Source organism: Stegostoma tigrinum, chromosome 7 (assembly GCF_030684315.1).
Source record: "Stegostoma tigrinum isolate sSteTig4 chromosome 7, sSteTig4.hap1, whole genome shotgun sequence".
NCBI lineage: Eukaryota > Metazoa > Chordata > Chondrichthyes > Orectolobiformes > Stegostomatidae > Stegostoma > Stegostoma tigrinum.
In genome coordinates, this window is record NC_081360.1 from 18144802 (window position 1) to 18166203 (window position 21402).

Below are 21402 nucleotides of genomic sequence, written 5' to 3' on the forward strand. Positions count from 1 at the left end.
GGATGAGGAGCTCAATACAATCCAGGCCAAGTCACCTACTTTGTCACACAGCGTCCTGCCTTAGAAATATATTATCATGCTTTCCTCCCTATGCCTTCGAGAAGGCGGTTTCCCACATCTTTATTGAGGACGTTTTGGAATTGGCAATAAATGCTGGCCTTGCCAATATGTATCATCACATGTAAATGAATAACTTTAAGAAAAGTAATTATTTACAGTGTGGAACTGTGCCATGTGTCATGTGTGTTCCATTGATGCGGATACTTGAATGTTGTGAGATTATGGTGGATTTGTGCTATGACGTTTTTAATGAGCTGAGCATATTTTGGAATTGTGCTATTAATTTGCATGTCATCAGCAAATGCTTTTAGTTCAAATATTCATCACGGCAAAGGGCTTGAAAACATTGCGTATTTGCGTTAGCAGGATAGATGTTTGCTTTGGAAAGCTTCATTGTAATAAAGATAGTTATACAGGTTATGTACTCTGTCTTATGTGAAAAAGACCAGACAGTAACCTTCTAATGACAGTGATTCTGACTGGTACCTACCTGAGCGGGATTAATATTGTTTTGATTATTTTCAATTGTTTACTTAAGGGAAACCAAGTGTTTGTGGTAGGCAAGATGGATGGTCTGATGGTGGTGAGTGGGCGAAGGCACAATGCAGATGATGTTGTGGCAACAGCATTAGCAGTGGAACCCATGAAGTTTGTGTATAGGGGAAGGTAAGCAAATGACTAAGTACGGATCTTATTAATTTTAGTTATGTTATCTTGAAGGGTTTTACCTTATTTGCAAATTTGGCAAAGGCATCCAAGCAGCTTTCGATGTTGACAATCCCGATTGTTTTTCATTTAATGTAAACATTTCGAATTTTACAGAATCCAAGTAATGATTCAAGTTGTATTATGAAATTGATGTTTGTAATTTATGGACATTGGACGTTAGTTCTATAAAATAGCATCAAATTATCCGTGTTCAGTGAGGAAACAGAGCAACCTATAGTATATGATTCTATTCTTGAATTTTAGCCCCTTCATGGAAAACTTGTTTCTTTTCTCCTGTTTTTCACAGCTAAAACATTTGATGTCTATTTTGTATGCATGTATTGCATTATTGTACCTGGTATCTCTGACTATGCTTTTTTTAAAATTAGCAAAGTTCAAGTGCATCGTCAAATAAAAGTGGTGTCATTGCACAGCTCTTCACAGGACTTGTTTTCAGGAAAAAGATGGCTAACACTTTGGCAATAATAGGAACTACCGATGCTGTAGAATCTGAGATAACACGGTGTGAAGCTGCATGAGCATAGCAGGCCAAGCAGCATCAGAGGAGCAGGCAAGTTTGACGTTTCAGGTCGAGACCCTTCTTCAGAAAAAAGGGTCTCTACCCGAAACATGTAACTTTCCTGCACCTCTGCTGCCTGGCCTACTTCGTTTATCCAGCTTCACACCGTGTTATCGAACATTTTGGGGACCCTGGTTCGAATCCTACCGTGACACATGGTGGAATTTGAATTCAGTAAAATATCTGGAATTATGAATCTGCCCATGATCGTGAATCTGTTGTCAATTGCCAAAAAACCCACCTGGTTCACTAATGTCTTTTAGGGAAGGAAACTGCTGTCATTACCTGGTCTAGCCTGCATGTGACTCCATAGTGAAAGCATTGTTGTTGACTCTGAACTGCCATCTGCGCAATTAGGGATGGGCAGTGAACGCTGTACAGCCAGCAACACCCTCCTCCCTTTCATGAATAAAGAGAAAAGAAACCTGTGTTAAAACTTAAAACTATGTTACCAGGACATCATTTGAGAATGGAAAAATGCTGCCTGTATTATTAAACAGCTTTTTGAGAAGGTGAAGTAATTGTCAGTGCTTAAGTGACACACTTTTTTTTAATGTGGCAGATTACAAAACCAAAAATAAAGAGGCAATTTATTCTAGTCAAACGTATAAGTATATACATAGAATGCCCTATTAACTGTCATTCTTTTCTTCCTATGATTTAAAATTAATTAACAGCCTGAAGATGGCTATTAGCGTTTTTCAATGACTTTGAAAATATTCTTGATTCATTAACAATTGAGTGTTCACATGCTCGTTTCCTCTGTTTCTATGTTGTTTCTTTCAAGCTGATGAGAGTTGAATGGCTAGAGAAGCATAATTTTAAGTATGATATGAAAGGATTTTATTTTATTCTTTTTCTACCCCTCTTTTAGGATAGCAGTATTTTCAGTGAATGTACTCCATGACGAACGTATTGTATTGGTAGCAGAACAGCGACCAGATGCATCTGAGGAAGACAGTTTCCAATGGATGAGTAGAGTCTTGCAGGTAGTTAAGCTTTATTATCTCTGGAGGTGGGCTGTTTTGATATTGAAGAGTACTTCTGGCACATGGCCACCTGCAATAGGCATTTAATCCTGCACGAATTTGAAATTTCCGTTGAGTTACTTTGTTTTCTCTCTTCATTAGGTTCTATTGTTTTTGTTTATTTTGATATTGTGGCCTATCGATTTGTTAGAATCTTCATTGAAAAAGAGATGAGAATTTCCCTGAGACTGATCAACTCTCACAACAAGATATTGTGTTTTAAAGACTTCACTTTGCTCAAACAAGTTGAAGTCAACATAAAGACTGCCTAATGGGCTCCCAGTATACCAACTGACAGAAGATATTTTCCCCAACCAAAGTTACTTTGCAACATGTTTGTGCACAGTACCCTCAGCAGTTATGTTATCTTGCAAGTGTGGGACTCAACTTAATAGCTTTTCAACTGCCTCTCTTCTCCCTGCCACATCCAGAGTGAGTCTTCTAGTGTCCTTTGGAAGCCACTTCACTCAGTCTTTGAATGTCCTTGAACTGACTTGAAGCAGGCATGGTTTATGCTAGCAAAATTTGTCTCAAATCTAACAAACCCAATAACTTGGAAAAAAATATCATTTCTGTACTGCATCCATACTTAATGGATGACATGAAATAGTCATCTTCGACTATCTACAGTAGCAGTTATTTTGGTGTCTTTCTGTTCTTCTGAGTGCCTGTGTCCTCAAGGTCAAGTGTTTCCTCTGTGGTGTCCAAGTGTGAAAACAGATACTTCATATTCTGTAGATTCAGCATTTTTCCCCATCAGAACCAAATCAGATATGTTGCTGTTCAGGCGGATTTTAGAATGATTTTGCCATCACCCATTTGAGTACTTCTTTTTAACCTTAAAGTAATGGGGATTGTTTAAAATGTGCGGCGTACTGCAATTGCAGGGAGTGCTTTGCAGCTGCAGTTCTTTGATGTCATTACTTGAGACAACATAGGACTTGTGTGAAATAGTAGGATCTGTCAATGCTGGAGTCTAAGATATAAAGATGTAGAGCTGGATGAATACAGCAGGCCAAGCAGCATCAGAGGAGCAGGCAAGTTGACGTGAAGGGTCTGGACCCTTCTTTTTTCTATTCAACTCTCCTGCTCCTGTGATGCTGCCTGGCCTGCTGTGTTCATCCAGCTGTACACATTATATGTAGGACTTGTATGATGTCTTTATTTTATCTCATATTGTAACATGGTGCTCCTAAACTGAATTAGTAAGCTGTTGATCATAGAGTCCCTGCTGTTGACCCAAAGTTGCACTCTGGTCGCTCAGTGCCCCACGCCGTAAACATATTGGTGAGCCACGCAATGGGTGAGAGAAATGGCTACAAAGCATTGAAAGGCAATTTATTATCTAAATGGTGATAAAATTCAGAGTGCTTTGGTGCAGAGCGATCTTGGAATCCTCCATGCATGAATCAAAGAAAACTAATGTGCAAATACAGCAGGTAATAAACAAGGCAGATGGAATTTTGCCATTTATTGCAAAAGTAATAGAATATATAAGTAGGGAATTGTTGCCATAACTGCCCCAAGACATTAGTGAGACAGCATCTAGAGTATTGTATCCAGTTTTGGTTCTCTTACTTTATGAGGGCTACAATTTTATTGGAGGCAGTTCAGAGGAGGTTTACTAGATAAATTCCAAAGGTGAAGAGTTTGTCTTCGGAAGAGAAATAGTGCAGTTTAAGCCTATGCCTTCTAGAGTTTAGAAGGGACAAAGGCAGTGACCACATTGTGGGAAGTCAATCAATCGAGAAATAAACCTACACTGCTGTCTTGACCCAGCAGTGAACCATCACAGCTACTGCCCTGCTGTTTAATTTCAAGTACCTCTGTACACCGGAGTTTGTCAAAGAAAAGTAGACCAACAGTGAAATTCACAGCTGACTTTGGGGAAGTGTAAGTGACTAGTTTACTTTTGTAAATCTATGATAGTGAGTCAAGTGATTCCTTTTTGATTATATGTTTTTATTGAGATCTCTCTTTTGACTAAAGTTTAAAAATAAAAAAGTAGGTACTGAGTTAGCCTGGAATGGTGTATTTAGAACGGTAAGGCTGTGCTATTTTCTGGGTCTGTAGATCAAAATGCAAAGACAGCCTTTTGTAGAGTGATGTGGTGTTCCTGTCGGATGTGAGACAGTTTCCATGTTAGTGATGATTATGTCTGCAGGAAGAGCACTTACTTGTGAATTCTATCGGATTGCACGAGGCAATGACCAATTTTGCAGGAGCTGGGTGTGTGATGGATGGCAGTTGCAGAAAGGGAAATGAGCAGAAGATATAGTCAGGTTAGATAGGTGACTTCAGGAAAGGTAGAAGAAGGAGGCAAGTAGTACAGGATTCTCCTGTGGCTATCCCTCTGTCAAACAAGTATGCTGTTTTGGAAAATGTAGAGTGTGGTGGACTATTGGGGGAATGTGGCACTAGCAGCCAGGTTTCTGGCACTGAGACTGGCTCTAATATAATGAGGGGCATGTTAGGTTCCAAGCAGTTGATAGTGATAGGGGATTCTCTAGTCAGAGGCACAGACAAACATTTCTGCACCCGGCGGCGAGGCATTGAGAATGGTGTGTTGCCTCCCTGAAACCAGGATCAAGGATACCGTAGAGAAGGTGCAGAATATGCTCCATGGCAATTGGGAGGAGTGGGAGGTTGTTGTACATGTTGGAACTAGCAACGTGGGAAGAGAAAAGGACAAAAGGCTGAGGAGACAATATAGGAAATTAGGTAAGAACATAAAAAGGAGATCCTGGAGGGTAGTAATACCTGGATTACTGCTGGTGCCTGAAGCCATTGAGGGTAGGAATAGGAGGGTGGAGCAGATGAACGTGTGACTGAGGGAGCTGGTGCAGGGGAGAAGGATTCACAATTTTTGGATCCAAAAGGCCTTTGATACGGTGCCTCACAGGAGGCAAGGTGAGGGCCCATGGTGTTCGAGGTGAGCTACTGGCTTGGATTGGTGATTGGCTGTCTGACAGAAGGCAGAGTGTTAAGATAAAAGGCTCTTCTTCGGAATGGCAACTGGCGATGAGTCATGTCCCGCAGGGTTCAGTGTTGGGGCCGCAGCTGTTCACCTTATATATTAATGATCTGGATGAAGGGACTGGGGGCATTCTGGTGAAGTTTGCTGATGATACGAAGATAAGTGGACAGGCAGGTAGTACTGAGGAGGTGGGGAAGCTGCAGAAAGATTGAGACAGTTCAGGAGAGTGGTCCAGGAAATGGCTGGCATTCAATGTGACTAAATGTGAGGTTTTGCACTTTGGAAAAAAGAATACAGGCATGAACTATTTTCTAAATGGTGAGGAAAATTTATAAAGCAGAAGTACAAAGGGATCGGGGAGTGTTGGTCTACGATTCTCTAAAAGTTAACGTGCAGGTAGAGTCCATGATTAGGAAAGCACATGTAATGTTGTCGTATATCTCAAGATGGTTGGAATATAAAAGGAGCAATGTGTTTCTGAGACTTTATAAAGCTCTAGTTAGGCCCCTTTTAGAATACTGTGTCCAATTTTGGGCTCGACACCTCAGGAAGGACATACTAGCCCTGGAGCATGTCCAGCGAAGATTCACACAGATGATCCCTGGGATGGTAGGTTTAACGTATGATGAACGCCTAAGGATCCTGGGATTGTACTCATTAGAGTTGGGAAGGTTGAGAGGAGATCTCATGGAAACTTACAAGATAATGTATGACTTAGAAGGGGTGGACGCTGGGAAATTGTTTCCGTTAGGCAGGGAGACTAGGACCCGTGGGCACAGCCTTAAAATTAGAGGGTGTAAATTTAAAACGGAAATGAGATGACATTTCTTCAGCCAGAGAGTGGTGGGCTTGTGGAATTCATCGCCGCAGAGTGCGGTGGAGGCCGGGACGTTAGATGCCTTCAAGGCACAGATCGACAAATTCTTGATCTCTGGAGGAATCAAGGGCTACGGGGCGACTGCAGGGAAGTGGAGTTGAAATGTCCATCCAGTCATGATTTCAATGGTGAAGTGGACTTGATGTGCTGAATGGCCTTACTTCCACTCCTGTGTCTTATGGACTTATCATTGGAATCTCTTCTGAGGTTGAAGTGATCTGTTTTAAGAAGGATGGATTGCACTTGAATTGGAAGGGGTCTAATAAACTGGTGGAGACATTTGTTTGAGCTGCTTTAGGGGATTTAAACTAATAACTGGGGGAAATGGAAACCGGTGTGGAAACAAGGGAGATACTGACGAAAGATAGCAGTCTGAAACGGATGCAGGTGGGAAAAGGAGTAAGTCGAATAGTCACGACAGGCAGGAACAAAGCAGAGGATGAGTTAGGACTGATGAATTAAACTGCATTTATCTCAATACAAGAAGCTAAACTGGTACGGCAGATGAACTCAGGGCATGGTTTGGAGCATGGGACTGTGATATCATAGCAATTACATGGACATGACTCAGGGATGGACAGGACTGGCATTTTCATGTTCCAAGGTATAGATGCGATAGGGAGGGATGTAACATTTTTGAATAAGGATTGTGTTATGACTGGCGTTAGGGAGGATATTCCTGGGAATATGTGCAGGGAAGTTATTTGGGTGAAACTGAATAATAAGAAAGCGATGATCACCTTTATTGGAATTGTATTATGCACCCCTTTATAGTCAGCAGGAAATTGAGAAACAAATTTATAAGGAGGCCTTGGTTATCTGTGAAAATAATAGGCTGATTATGGTAGTGAATTTTAATTTTCCAAAGACAAACTGGGTCTGGGCTTAGCTGGAGAGGAATTTAAGTCTGTAGTAGAAATTTTTTTCTGATGTACATACTGGAGAAAGTTCAAAACTTGGCGTGCTCTTGGGAAATAAGGCAGGACAGGTGACTAAGGTATAAGTGGTGGGAGCACCGTGGGCTAGTGACCATAATTATATGAGTTCTAAAATAATGGTACAAAAGGATAGACCTGATGTACAAGTTCTAAATTGGTGGAGGCCAATTTTGACAGTTCCTGGGAAAGAGCTGTAAAACGTTGTTTGGGGACAGATATTTGCACGTAAAGGAATGGCTAGAAAATGGGAAGTCTTCAAAAATGAGATAACGAGAGTCAGAGACAGCATGTTCCTGTTAGGGTGAAGGGCAAGGCTGGTAGATGTCGGGAATGCCACATGACGAGAGGTATTGAGGTATTGGTCATGCAAAAGAAGGAAATACATGTCTGGTATTGACAGCAGGGATCAAATGAATCCCTTTAGTGTAAAGGGAGTGGGAGTATACTTCAGAAGGAAATAGACAATAAGTGCAGGAGTAGGCCATTCAGCCCTTCGAGCAGCATAAAAAAAGTGACTTCCCCAGGCTAAACACTAAAGTGACCTGGAAATAGGCTGCCCCGAGACTTGAACTCAGATCCCAGCGGTCAAAAACCAGTGTGCTCACCATTACGCCACAGCAACCAGAGCAAGGAGGGCAAAAGGGATTAGGAGAATCTAAAGGGATTCTACAAATACATTAAGGACCAAAGAGTAACTAGGGAGAGAATAGGGCCCCGTAAAGATCAGCAAGGTCACTTACGTGTGGAACTGCAGGAGATAGGGCGGCAGTTAGTAAACAAGCCTTTTGCATCTGTGTTTATTGTGAATAAGGATATGGAAGATAGAGAACATGGGGTCATAAACAATGACATTGAACATGTCCATATTACAGAAGAGAGTTGCTGAATGTCTTAAAATGCTTTAAGGTGGCTCAGTCCCTGGGACCTGATTAGGTGTATACTAGAAGTCTCTGGGAAGCCAGGGAAGTAATTGCTGAGCTCCTTGCTGAAATACTTGTATCATTGACAGCCGCAGGCAAGGTGACACAAGAGTGAAGGTTGCCTAATGTTGTGCCACTACTTAAGAAAAATGCGAAGGAAATGCCAGGGGATGACAGGCCGGTGAGCCTGGCTTCACTGGTGGGCAAGTTGTTGAAGGGAATCCTGAGGGACAGGATTTACATATATTTGGAAAGGCAAAACTGATTAGGGATAGAGATAGTGGGAACTGTCGATGCTGGAGAATCAGTGATAACACAGTGTGAAGCTGGATGAACGCAGCGGGCCAAGCAGCATCAGAGGAGCAGGAAAGTTGATGTTTCGGGTCAAGACCCTTCTTCAGAAATTTCTGAAGAAGGGTCTCAACCCAAAACTTCAACTTTCCTGCTCCTCTGATGCTGCTTGGCCTGCTGTGTTCATCCAGCTTCACACCATGTTATCACTGATTAGGGATAGTCAGTACAGCTTGGTGCATGGGAAATCATGCTTCACAAACTTGATTGTTGAGGGAAGAGCGATGGATGTGACTTGTTTGGTAAGTTTCCTTGTGATAGACTAGTTAGCAAGGTTAGATCATACTGAATTAAGGGAAAAGTAGTTGTTTTGATTCAGAGCTGGTTCAAAAGTAGAAAACAGAGGGTGGTGGTTGACTCTTAGTTTTCAGACAGGAGGCTTGTGTCCCATGGTGTGCCACAAGGATTAGTGCTGGCTCCGTTGCTCTTTGTCATTTATACAAATGATTTGGATGTGAGCATTGAGGGTATGGTTAGTAAGGTTACAGATGACACTAAAAGTGGAGATGGAGTGGACAGCAAAGAAGGTTACCTCCAGAGTACAATGATTTCTTGATCAGATGGGCCAAAGAGGGGCAGATGGATTTTAATTTAGATAAGTGTGAAGTGCTACGTTTTGGAAAGCCAAATCGGGGCTGGACTTATACGCTCAATGGTAAAGCCCTGGGGAGTGCTACCAAACAAAGAGACCTTGGAGTGCAGGTTCATAGCTCCTTGAAGGTGGAGTTGCAGGTGGATAGGATTGTGAAGAAAGCATTTGGTATGCTTACCTTATTGGTCAGTGCTTTGAGTTGGGAGGTAATATTGCAGCTGTATAGGACATTGGTTCAGCCACTTTTGGAGTATTGCATGCAATTCTGGCCTCCTTCCTATAGGATACTGGAAAGGTTTCAGAAAAGATTTACAAGGATGTTGCCAGGACTGGAAGATTTAAGCCACAGAGAGAGGCTGATTTAGGCTGGGGCTATTTTCCCTGGAGCATTGGAGGCTGAGGGGTAACCTTGAGAGGTTTATAAAATCATGAAGGGCATGGATAGGGTAAATATGTGAGGTCTTTTCCCTGTGGTAGGGGACTCAAAAACTAGAGGGCGTAGGTTTTAGGTGAGGGGGAAAGATTTACAAGGAACTTCAGGGGCAACTTTGCATTGCGGAGGGTGAAGCGTCTACGGAATGAGCTGCCAGAGGAAGTGGTGGAGGAGGGCACTGTTTCAAGATTTAAAAGGCATCGGGACAGCCTATAAATAAGAAGGGTGTAAAGCAACATGGGCCAAATGTTGGCACATAGGACTAGATTTATATAGGTTATCTGGTCAGCATGGACGAGTTGGACCGACGGGTCTGTCTCTGTGCTGCGTTTCTCTATCGTTCTATGAATGAGAGGAGATCTAATTGAGGTAAATGAATTGCTAAAGGGTATTGAAGGGGTTAGAAAAGATGTTTCCTCATGTGGGACACACTCGATTGAGAGCTAATGATGTTAGAATAAGGGGTAGCAGATTTTAAACAAATGATGAGAAATCACTACTCTTAAATGGTCGTGAGTCTGTGGAATTCAGTACCCCTGGAGTACACTGAAAGCTAGGACATTGAGTAAATTTGAGGAGGAGGTGGACAAATTTTTAGTTATTAATGGGTTAAAGAATTATGGAGAAAGAGCAGGAAAGTAGGGTTGAGGTCAAGACGAGATCAGCCATGATCATATCGTGGCGGAGGCTCGAGGGGCCGAATCGCTGCCTCCTACTCCTAATTCTTCTTATGTACTACGTGTATTTAAGAGAGGAGCCATTAATTTTGTCTTTTTCTGTATTGACTGTATTTGCTGCTTTTTCTATGTTTGGGCATCTATCCCTTTCTGTCCCACTATCGGAATCTTTATCAAAATACCTACTCCACAATGTTGACGTAATTTTTGTTTTCTAAGGCTATGTTTTCACTCTCCCCACTGTCCCCTATTTAATTTGAAACCTTCTGGAGAACTGTATGTTCACCAAAACACTGGCCCTGGCATAGCATAAATAAAGCTTGCCTCGTTTGAATGGCTGCCTTCTACCCCAGTACTGGTCCCAGTGCCCCATATTCTGAAACATATTTTTCCCATGCCAATCTTGAACCACGGATATAACTCATGACTTTATTTCCCCTACCAGTTTGCCTGTGGCTCAGGTGGTAATCCTGGGATTATTATCTTGGAGGTTCTGCCTTTTAAATTACTCCTAACTGTTCACTTTCTTTCATATCTTTTCTCGCCCTGCCATTGTTGTTGGTAACACATGGATGATAACTGAATCCTTCTCCTCTCGCTAAGTTTCACTTCAGACCTGAGCGCTCCTTAACCCTTGCACGAGGCAGCAACATGGAATTGGGGACTCTCACAGCACAGAGAACATTATCTATTCCCCAAATTGAACTGTTACCTTCTATTACCTACATTCTTGTTCCTCTTCACTGCCACTGCACTCTTTCCACCGCTCCCCCCCGCCCAACCCCAGCAAAAAAAGGGGGCCATAGTCATAGTTGCTCATCTTGCTGCATTTCCCATTCTCATTCACCTCATTCAACATTGGGACAAGAGCTAGGGCTGCAGACTATGTAGAGTTTTTGATTTCCCACAGTGTGGAAACAGGCCCTTTGAAACATCCCACCCAGACCCATCCCCCTATAACCCACACACCCCTGAACACTACAGGCAATTTAGCATGGCCAATCCACCTAACCTGCTCATCTTTGGACTGTGGGAGGAAACCAGAGCACCCAGAGGAAATCCACGCAGATGGGGCAAATGTGCAAACTCCACACAGACAGTCACCCAAGGCTGGAATTGAACCTGGGTCCCTGGCGCTGTGAGGCTGCAGTGCTAACCACTGAGCCACCGTGCTGCCCTATTGATTGAACATTACTTTGGGGTGAATGAAGAGAGATTTTTGGCTGTATCACAGATTCTCGAAAGACTGGCTTTTCACATTCAGAGCATGATGGTCACCTTTTGTTCTCTTGCAGGCTATTGATAGTATTCATCAGGTGGGAGTCTACTGCCTGGCCCTGGTACCAGCTAACACCCTTCCCAAGACTCCTTTAGGAGGCATCCACTTGTCTGAGACCAAACAGCGCTTTCTGGAGGGCATGCTGCACCCATGTAATGTCTTAATGTGCCCCCATACGTGTGTTACGAATCTCCCCAAACCAAGACAGAAACAGCCAGGTGGGTATAATCTACCAACATCTCTTTGGAATGAATTTGATAAGAATAAAGGAATTTTCTAATTCCCAATCATATGCTCAACAGTTTTTTTTTGTGCTGTTTGTTTTATTCTCGTTCTCTGGCTGTAGGCTGGGAGTTCTAATTTGCTAGTTCTCTATTTCATGCATACTAGGTGACTGTATTAGCCCTACAAATGCCATGTTAAGCAGGTTTTAAAAATCCTTGATCTCTGATAAATTTCTGTTCTTGTTTTAGTTAACCAAGAAAACTTTCTTCCCTTTACCCCCATATACTTGTGTTAAAAAGGAAATTGCTTGTCATAATTTTAGAACATGAAGCTACAAAGCATACAATTTCTTTCCAGATTCAGAAGCTTTTAAACCTGTTTAAAGCTACAAAACTTAGTTGAGATTTTGTGTATATTTTTCTCCTCTTAGTATTATGGATGCCTTGAATACTGCTTGCGCACAGTACCATATTCTGTTGGCACTTGTTTAAAAATTAGCTAAGATAGATAGTATTTCAGACAGGCTAATGTCTGCAGGAATATATATCCCAACTAGCTTTGCAGTGTAACCATATGTCAAACCTTGTTTAATTTTTCACTTTCTTGCCAGAGAGGTCCTAGGTTCCCAACAGTGCTAAGCTTAGCCAGCTCAGCACAGGTCATTGATCAAACCTGTTACTCGACATGTTGCAACTTTGTATAGCACTTGCTTTAATTACATGATCAACCATTCGGTGAGCATCAGTTACTTTTTCTTGTGTAAGTAGAAATTTAGGCAGTGAGACATTTACTTTGCTCCCAATTTCATTGTGTAATACTTGTTGAAACATATTTATTGTGCCATCCAGCTGTGCTGAAATAAATGCTTGAGCTTGTTATTTTTCTGTTAATTTTGTGCTGGCTGGGAAGCCACGGAGTGTGTTGGAATTACAGACTTGAACACTGTTTTTCACCTGTTTAGAAGGGGAGATAGATGAAGAAACACCAAGTAACAGGGCAAAACAAAATCTAATCCTTTGTCATCCATGCGTCAATGATTTAAATATTCAGTCATTATTATCTAATATGGGACATAGTTAATTTTAAAAGAACGCAGTTCAGTAAAGGAGCATTTTGTTTGTATCCAGGTTACTAAATACTAAATTGATCCTCCTAAAATAATGCTGTTCTTGTTTTCTTCCTGTTCTGTTTTTGTCCTTTTTGTTACTGAATGCAGAGGTGGGACCTGCTTCCATGATAGTTGGTAATCTTGTGGCAGGAAAGCGAATTGCGCAGGCCTCAGGCAGAGACATCACCCAATTTGAGGATAATGATCAAGCCCGAAAGGTATGGCTTTCTCTGAACTGTATTAGTGATGTGTTATACTATGTTTATGTTATAGGATGTTATTAGTTTTGTGCAATCTGATCCATAATGTGATTTGGACTTGATATATATTCTACAAGGAATTGTCATATGCATCATCATATGCAACATTGGTTACAGGTCCTGAAACTGAATAGTGTGTGTAAAGGAATAATGTTCTTTGTTTAGCACCAAGTTTAAATTGATCTTCAAAACATTTATGTAGAGAGACTGAATACTGAAGGAACTTTGCAGAGTTGGAAGTGGGTGAAGAGTGAGGCTTTGAAATTTGAAAGCAACATTAGAATTTCAAAGCCAATGCATTGCTGAACTGCAAGCCCACATAGGTTAGCAAGCTAGAAAAGTGGGTCAACACGGCAAGATGTGTAGGATTAAGCACAATTTTATGTTCTAAGATTTGCTTGGAATCTTTTTTACCCTTGTAATTGTTTTAATCACAAATTTGAATTGTTGAAGGCCAGTAGTTTGAGATAAATAGAATAAATCAAAAAACAATCCAGAACAAATTTTTTTTAACCTGTACAGATTTACAGTAGCGATTTGATGATTTTTGTCAGGTAATAGATCCATTGCAAAGCTGCTGTTGGCAAAAATATATAAAATCTGATGTTATGACCTCTTTTTGTAAAGCTGAAAATGGTTTCAGTGCTCATTTTCCTAACCTTGGATAGGTGCAGACCAACTTCGGATTTGAGAATGACAAACTAATCCTCCAAAAAAGATCTTTTCAAATGAAGGGTCTAGGCCCGAAACGTCAGCTTTTGTGCTCCTGCGATGCTGCTTGGCCTGCTGTGTTCATCCAGCTCCACACTTTGTTATCTTTTCAAATGAAGATGTTTTTCCTGCAGTCTGCATTTTTTTTGACAGAAGCTGAAAAAAATGTGTATAATAGAAGTTATTCTTTTCAGGTGGAATTTAAGAGACTTTTGTATGTGCAATTAAGTTGATCTAGACAGCACTGCCTGAAAGTATACTGGAAGCTGATTCAGTAGTGGTTTTCAAATATGTACCTGAAGAGGAATAGTTTGTCTAACAATGTGAAGAAAGAACAGGGGAGTGGAACAGATTGCCTGTGCGCGCTCTGATATCCAAAGTCATCTGGATGGCCTCCATTTTTTAGGTGCATGACAGTATGAATCCACAAGTTGCAGACCACCATATATTTCGAGAGTAAGGATTTTCATGTCACAGGCAGTATCATGCAAAAAAACAAATTTTGCATGTGCAGTAAAGTTAATACTTTGTCTCACTCTCCTAAATAAGTATGACAACACCTTATCAAAAAAAGCATAGTTCAAGGCTTTTGATTGTTGGCTTGTTCTCCCTAATTGAGAAGAACACCAACTGCATGTGGTGTTCCGTTCCCTTTTTTTTGTTTGTGTACATAAATTGTTTATGCGGCTGGTGCTGTTGCTTGCTGTTTGAAATGTCTTTGTCTAACTTGTACTGAGAAGCAAAAATTTGTGTAATAGCTGTTTAGAGCTACCTCTTAAATAGCGTTCTGAATACTTTTGTCATTTGTGCTAAAAAGCAGAAGTTACTTCCTGCAAGCACTGCTTCTTACCCTACCAACAAACAACCATCACCACCAGCAAGTGCAAACTACTTGCTGAACCTACCCACCAATAAATTGAATATGGTTTATGTGAGGGAATTATTTCTATTTGAAATGTCTACTACTTGCACCTTGTAAGTTGATGCCTTATTAAAAATGACGAAGTACAATCTGAAATGCTTTTTAATTCCTTGTAATGAATATTTATTTAATATCTTCACAATCTTTGGCTGCTTCGTGACGTTTCTTTCCTTTCCCAGTTTCTGTTCTTGGCGGATGTTCTTCACTGGCGTGCTCAGACCACACCAGATCACCCTCTTTTCCTCCTCTTAAATGCCAAGGTATGTCATGACCAAAGTAAGCTAATTCTTCAAAGATGAAGAATTCAAATCAAAATATAATGAATAAAAGATGTTTTCTTATTTCAGTTTATGGTGTGTAGCAATTTCATTTTTGAGAGGTATTGACATGTGGGTGTACTGCCCAAAAATCCGACATTTCGTGGAACATAATGGATAAAGTTATCAATGGAGAATAATTAGTAGGAAACAGTAGTAAATGTGCAATGATTTCTTTCATTTTATAAGTATTTTATATCCCTGAGTGCACTTTATCACTGTCTCTATGTCTCTCAGTTTGCTGTTTTTAATATTATGAAAAGTGTAGCTTGGAAACATTGCCTTATTGCCACCCTCTGCCACCTTAGTTTAAGTGTTACATACAAATGTCTGACTTTAAAGAAAAGTGTAAAGAAACGAAGCACCTCTGACGATCCTGTATCGAGACTTTGATTTTACCCAATGTTCTCTGAAAGGTGTAATCTTAACCCCTCAATTTGTCTGTTTTTAAAGTTACCTTTTGTTGTCTGCAAGGGCTAAGCAGTTTCCTTGGGTATATTAAGTCTGATGTTATCAAGCTTAACATGATTGATTTGGTGTGAGCAACATCGTGAGAGCCTTACTAGGATATGACCTAGTACTCCCAACACTCATACGCTAAATTATAGATGCAAAACAACTTTTAATACAGATACATCCGACTGGTTGTCTGAAAGCAAAGTTTTTCTATCCAGTGAAATGAACTGACTAACATGTAAAAATGGCTATCAGCTTGTATTCACTCAACATTTAAATTCTAGCTTCACAAAATGATACACGAACTTAGTAGCAACATAATGCATTCTGTCGGAAATTACTAGTGCCCTTTTAAATACAACTCCATTGAGCAATGCCATAGAAGATACTTGAAGATGTAATATCCTTAGTTTGATTTTGCATATTGTGAAGCAGTTAAGTAGGTGGAGAAACAAAAAGCCTTCTGTGCAATTAAGTATGGAGCGCAGTAATCCCGTAAGCCCACAGAGGAGAAGACATTGAGCAGAAATTTATGACTTGTGTCATGAAGTATTAATTTCTTTTAACCCATCAGGGCACAGTTGTGAATACAGCAACATGTATACAATTGCACAAGAAAGCAGAGAGAGTGGCTGCAGCTTTGTTAGAAAAAGGACGCCTCAACACTGGGGACCACGTGGCCTTGGTTTACCCACCAGGTAAACAGAACAGTATGCTGCTTGTTTGACGTTGTCATTGTGATTAAACAGGCCTGTTTGCCTCGGGCAGGTTGCTGTTGAATCAGGTAGCTGCAGCAGCAAAATGCTTACACATAGATCCAAGTAGTATGTTTGCTAATTTCTCACTATTTGGCCTCAGAAGGATTTTGTGGCATTTCACATTTGGATGATGTTAACTGACTCATGGGATGCTAAATATACAAATAGCAGCTGGGGACTGCAGATCAGAATTCACCACATAGAGTTAGATCCAAGTAAACTGGATCAAGAATTGATGCTTTAATACATCATATCAGCTTGAGATTTTTAAGTTATGTTGCTCGCACCTTTGTTGTGAGTTTTGGGAATGAAGATCTAGAGCCAAAACCTGCAGGTGCACTGAACAGCTTGATGAGCCATCCTCAGATACAGAGTTGGGCATAGGCAAAGGTCCAAGTTTTGACTCTCCAATCAGTTGATGCTATAAATAATACATTGCAATTAGGTAAGGCTGTTAAAGACAGAAAACATGAACTCCCTACTTCGGTTTTGTGCCGCTAATTTCAGAAAAGTTACTTGTTAGGAAGGTATATGGGAAAGAAAGTCAATCACCAGTTATTTGAGCCAACCTTGATTTCAAAGGACTGCCAAAAAATGACTTAAGTAGTTTAACAATCAGAGAGCTATTCCTGTTGCACGTACATTAAATGTAAGATCATGTTTTTGTTACTTTGGTCTTGTCTCACTAATGTTTATTAGAATTCAGTAGTCAGCTTCAACAAAATTAGAAGCGCAAGATTCTCATGTTCTTTCCTGAGCATAGAGTTTCATTTTTTTTCCAGACGTCAGGTCTTTGATCTCATGGGCTACATGAGCAAGTAAAAGTAAACTATTGATTATGGGAATGTTTCTGATTTGGTCGAAGAATCTGTCAGGTGATCCTGGACATGAGAGAATGTTCTGTGCAAAAATTTCTGATATTCCAGCAACACATCCAGCAGTTCGACTTCATCAGAACATCTTCGGGATTGTGCAAATGCTCTCGGCAATGCTTAACAATGTTTCTTTATTCTGTAACTGGAGTTTAACTTATTTTAACCTCTGCAGGAAAAATGTGCAAGTCATTATGACAGTGTTGCATTTTTATGAAAATTGTAAAATTTTGTTTTGGTTTCAATAATTGTAGTTTCTGAATTTACCACACTTTGTGGAGATTCTGTCATGGATGCCACCGAATCAACTTTAGTATTTCATTTTTCAGTCATTTTTGAACAGGAGGCTGTTCTTAAAGAATTTGTATTTTTAAACCACAGTGCAACAGTGAGTATCTTCTGCTTCTTTCTTTAGGTATCGACCTCATAATGACTTTCTATGGGTGCCTTTATGCAGGATGTGTCCCTGTCACCGTGCGACCTCCACACCCCCAGAATCTTGCTACCACTTTACCCACTGTCAAAATGATTGTAGAGGTATGATAGTGAGCAATTCTTAGCACCTTTGAGAATTTTAGCCCTTCAGTGTTGATGACTTTAACTTTAGGAATTATGTCATTAACTTTGAAATGTTTTATTCTTTGATTGGATATGGGCATTGCTGGCACGGTAAGTATTTGTTGGCCATCCTTAACTGTCTTTGAACAGAGTTGCTTGCTTGGTCATTTTGGGGGCAGTTAAGAATCAACCACATTGCTTTAGGCCTCGACCCACATGTGGGCCAGTCCAGGTAAGGGTAGTAGGTATGATTCCTTCAAGAACATCAGTGAAGATGATGAGATTTTACAACTTGTGGCAACAGTTTCATGTTCATCATTGCTTACAACAACTTTCACTTCCAGACTAATGAAGTGAATTCTGGAGTGGTAGGTTTTCTATCATGTTCCCAGAACAGTAAACTGGGTCTCTGGATTACTTGCCCGAGGAAATTACCTTAACGTCACTATATCCACCTCAACGGCATAACTGATTGAATTATTGAAAGCAAGAGTTGAGGTGCACTGGCCAATAGTTTCCTGTCTTCTGCCTCTGTCTCCTTAAACAGGGGTGTTATATCTCCAGCCCTCTGAGGTCCTCCCTGACACCAGTGATTCCTAAAAGATCACCTCAAGTGCCTCTACAGTCTCCTCAGCTATCTCTCTCTCATGTCTGGAATATAGTCTGGGTGATTTATCTACCTTCAGATCTATCCTTTTCACTGGAACTTTCTCCATGGTGATGGCTACCATACTCACTTCTGGCCACTCGGGTTGTCTCTCACTGTGGCTGTGATATTGCCTTCCTGACAATGCAAAGCTGACTGATTTGACACAAATCAAGGACTGGTACTGTCATACAGTTAGACCTCCTGATAGTACGTTTTGTATTTTAAAAGGAAGGAAAGGGGTTGAGAGACAGTTACCATTTGTCAGATTTGTGTCCATATGGAAGATATTTGGTTGAATTGTGTGAAGGCTGCTGCTGTTTTACATTATTCTTTTGAAAGTAACTTGTTTATATGACCACCTCTGTTAAAATATTGGTGCAAACTGCTCAAATGAAAATTCTGGATTAAAACTGACTCATCTATTTGCTAAATTGTCTCATGACCGTATTCACAGTCAAACTGAAGTAAACTAATATTGATGTTCTTGTAGCCAAATTTATTTCATACAGGTCTGTACTTAAAAGGTTTATTTTTCTTGCTTTTGCTTACAAACACTATCTTTTACGTCCCTTGTAAATGGGAAACTTTGTCAAGCTAGCACTGGACAAAAGCAGGCATCTTTGTGCCAAATAACTGTATAAATGCCATGTGTCAGCCAACACGTAGTTGTTTGCAATCTTGCGTATGAATCGCGAATTTCTGTGTTCAAACACCATGCCAGGGCTTTAACATAAAACTGGCATACTGGCACTCTCGTGCAGTACTGAGAAAGCATTGCACTTACAAAGGTGCTGTCTTTCAGCTGAGATGTCAAACTGAAGGCCCATTTACCTTCTGGAGGGGGTGTAAAAGATTTGGGGGCAATGTTATGAACAAGGCTAAGGCAGCTTATCCCTCTTATCCTGACTGACAGTTATCTCTCAATCTTACAAAGCCATATTATCTGGTTATTGCTATTTGTGTCAATTTGTCTGAATGCTTATGAGCTGCTGTGTTTTTGACATGACCAGGGCATTACAGATGGCTTTAACCTAAATGAGGGGAAAGGATCATGTAAGAGGAGATGTGTTAAATCAAGGAGGAGCAACAAGGAAACAAAACAGCATTGCAATTTGAGTTATGATAACCATAGTGTGACAGGAATAGACAGGGACTAAGTGCATGATGGCTAAATTTGCCCTGACACCAAGCTAAGTCAGAAACTAAGTTGTCAATCGGAAATCGAGATTCTGCATTCAGATGTAGGTAAGTTAACTGAGTTGGGGGAAAAATTGCCAGATAGTGTATTATGTTTGAAAAAGTAAAATTAACATCCTTTTTCAGGAAGAATAGAAAAGGTGTATGTTATTTAACTGGAAAGGAGGTGCAGAACTCAGATACAAAGGCATCTGGATGTCCTCAAACGAATCTCACAAAGTTAATTTGTATATGCAGCAAGTGATTAGGAAGACAAATGGAATGCTGCTGGAGCAGTTTAAGCCTACGCTGACTAGAGTTGAGAAGGGTGAGGGGTGATCCAGTTGAGTTATACAAGATGCTAACAGATTGCAAAGTAGATGTGGAGCTCCTGTCTTCCCTTGTGCAGCAATCTAGAACAAGAGGTCATAATTTTAGTTTAGGAGTGGCATACTTAAACCTGTTATGAGGGGGAATTACTTGCCTCAAAAGATTGCGGATTCTCTACCCCAGAGAATAGTCAATGCTGGGATATCAAGTAATTTTAGGGAGGTAATGGACAGATTTTGAATTAGTAATAAGTTCAAGGGTTTTGGGGAGCAGGCAGATAAGGTGAGGTTGAGATGAGATCAGCCATGATTGTACTAAATGGCACAGCAGACGCAAATGAGCTGAATTGCCAGTTCCTTTTAATTCTTATATTCTACTGGTGTGCATAGCAAGGGAATGGAATTTTTAAAAAAGGAAATTTTGTTTTAACTGTTGGGGGGGTTTGTTAAGTCTAGAATGCTGTGTCCTATTTTCGTCTTGTATTTGAAAACTGATATCGTTGAGTCAGCAGCAGTTCAGAGAAGGCTCACTTGATTAATTTCTGAGATAAAGGGCTCCTCTTATTTAGGAATGTACAACATTTGGGGCTTTACCTATTGAAGTTGAGAAGAATGACAGGTCATTTTATTGAAACATGCAAGTTCTGAGGAAACTTGACAGGTGAAACTGAAAACCGGGATACCAAGTTTAAGAATAAAAGCATTCACTTTACATCCAAGATGAAGAGAAATTATTTCTGCGAGTTGATGTTTCATGAAATGCTCTTCCCAGAAAACATTACTTTTATTTGAGGCTCAGATGGTTTTGGTGAGGGTGGTGGCGCTTAAACCAGAAAGTGAAATTGTTGTCACAACCAGATCAACCCTGACCTACGCAAGTTTGTTTGCAAACTCTCACAAGCTATTTTCACAAAGGAGGCAACTACAGCCATGGAGATGGAGTTTGCCTACAATTGTAGACACTGGTAGGATTTGAGTTTTTTTTTTAAACAATCTCCACATTAGTTTGACATGGTTTTTGATCAATTTTGACAGATTTCTGATGTTACAAGGGAGCTCCCAAGTTGTGAAGGGCATGTGGAGTTGAAGCCAAGATCAGATTTGCTGTGATTTTAATAAATGGTGGAGTAACCTTGAATGGCTAGTCCATTATTGTTCCTGTTTTCCTATTGTAGCAGTGGTGACACTTTAGAAACTGCTTGTAAAGTGCTTTGAGAAGTCTGGTTGTGAAAAATGTGCTGTATATGTAAATATGTTGTTTCATTTGTAAGTAGGATGTTGGAGTGGGAGGAGGTGGGCGTGTGGTGACATGAAGCGAGTTTCTTTTATCAATATTGTTTCTTGCTAGACCAAAAATGACCTTAGGCTCACAAAGCATACTTCACTTTTGTCATTTGCCTGTAAGCCATCAGCATGGCTGTGGAACTCTGTCAATATAAAGTTAAGATGAATTCCACTAAATTTTCTCACCAATTCTACATCGTGTTTCCGGCTGCAAATTTTCAAAAATCAATAAGAGATCATTTTATTTTTCCAGTGTAAATTCTGAGTGTTTTGTCTTTAGCAAACACCTGTAACACTTGACACTGTGGTTATTCATTTATTTAGACTTCTGCATATATCAAAGAGCATATTACTGCT

The 21402-nt window shown here is 40.4% G+C and overlaps 1 protein-coding gene across 4 annotated transcripts in view; it reads left to right on the top strand.

Annotated features, from left to right (window-relative positions):
- The window catches only part of LOC125454046 (disco-interacting protein 2 homolog A-like), a 236731-nt gene that overhangs the window by 187884 nt on the left and 27445 nt on the right, over nt 1-21402 (top strand). For all 4 annotated transcript variants that reach the window (XM_059647072.1, XM_059647073.1, XM_059647074.1 and 1 more), the window contains 7 exons: nt 599-726; nt 2223-2337; nt 11437-11638; nt 12862-12971; nt 14826-14906; nt 15994-16117; nt 17465-17586. In XM_059647072.1, coding sequence (XP_059503055.1) covers nt 599-726; nt 2223-2337; nt 11437-11638; nt 12862-12971; nt 14826-14906; nt 15994-16117; nt 17465-17586 — 882 coding nt within the window. The remainder of the gene's footprint in view (nt 1-598; nt 727-2222; nt 2338-11436; nt 11639-12861; nt 12972-14825; nt 14907-15993; nt 16118-17464; nt 17587-21402) is intronic.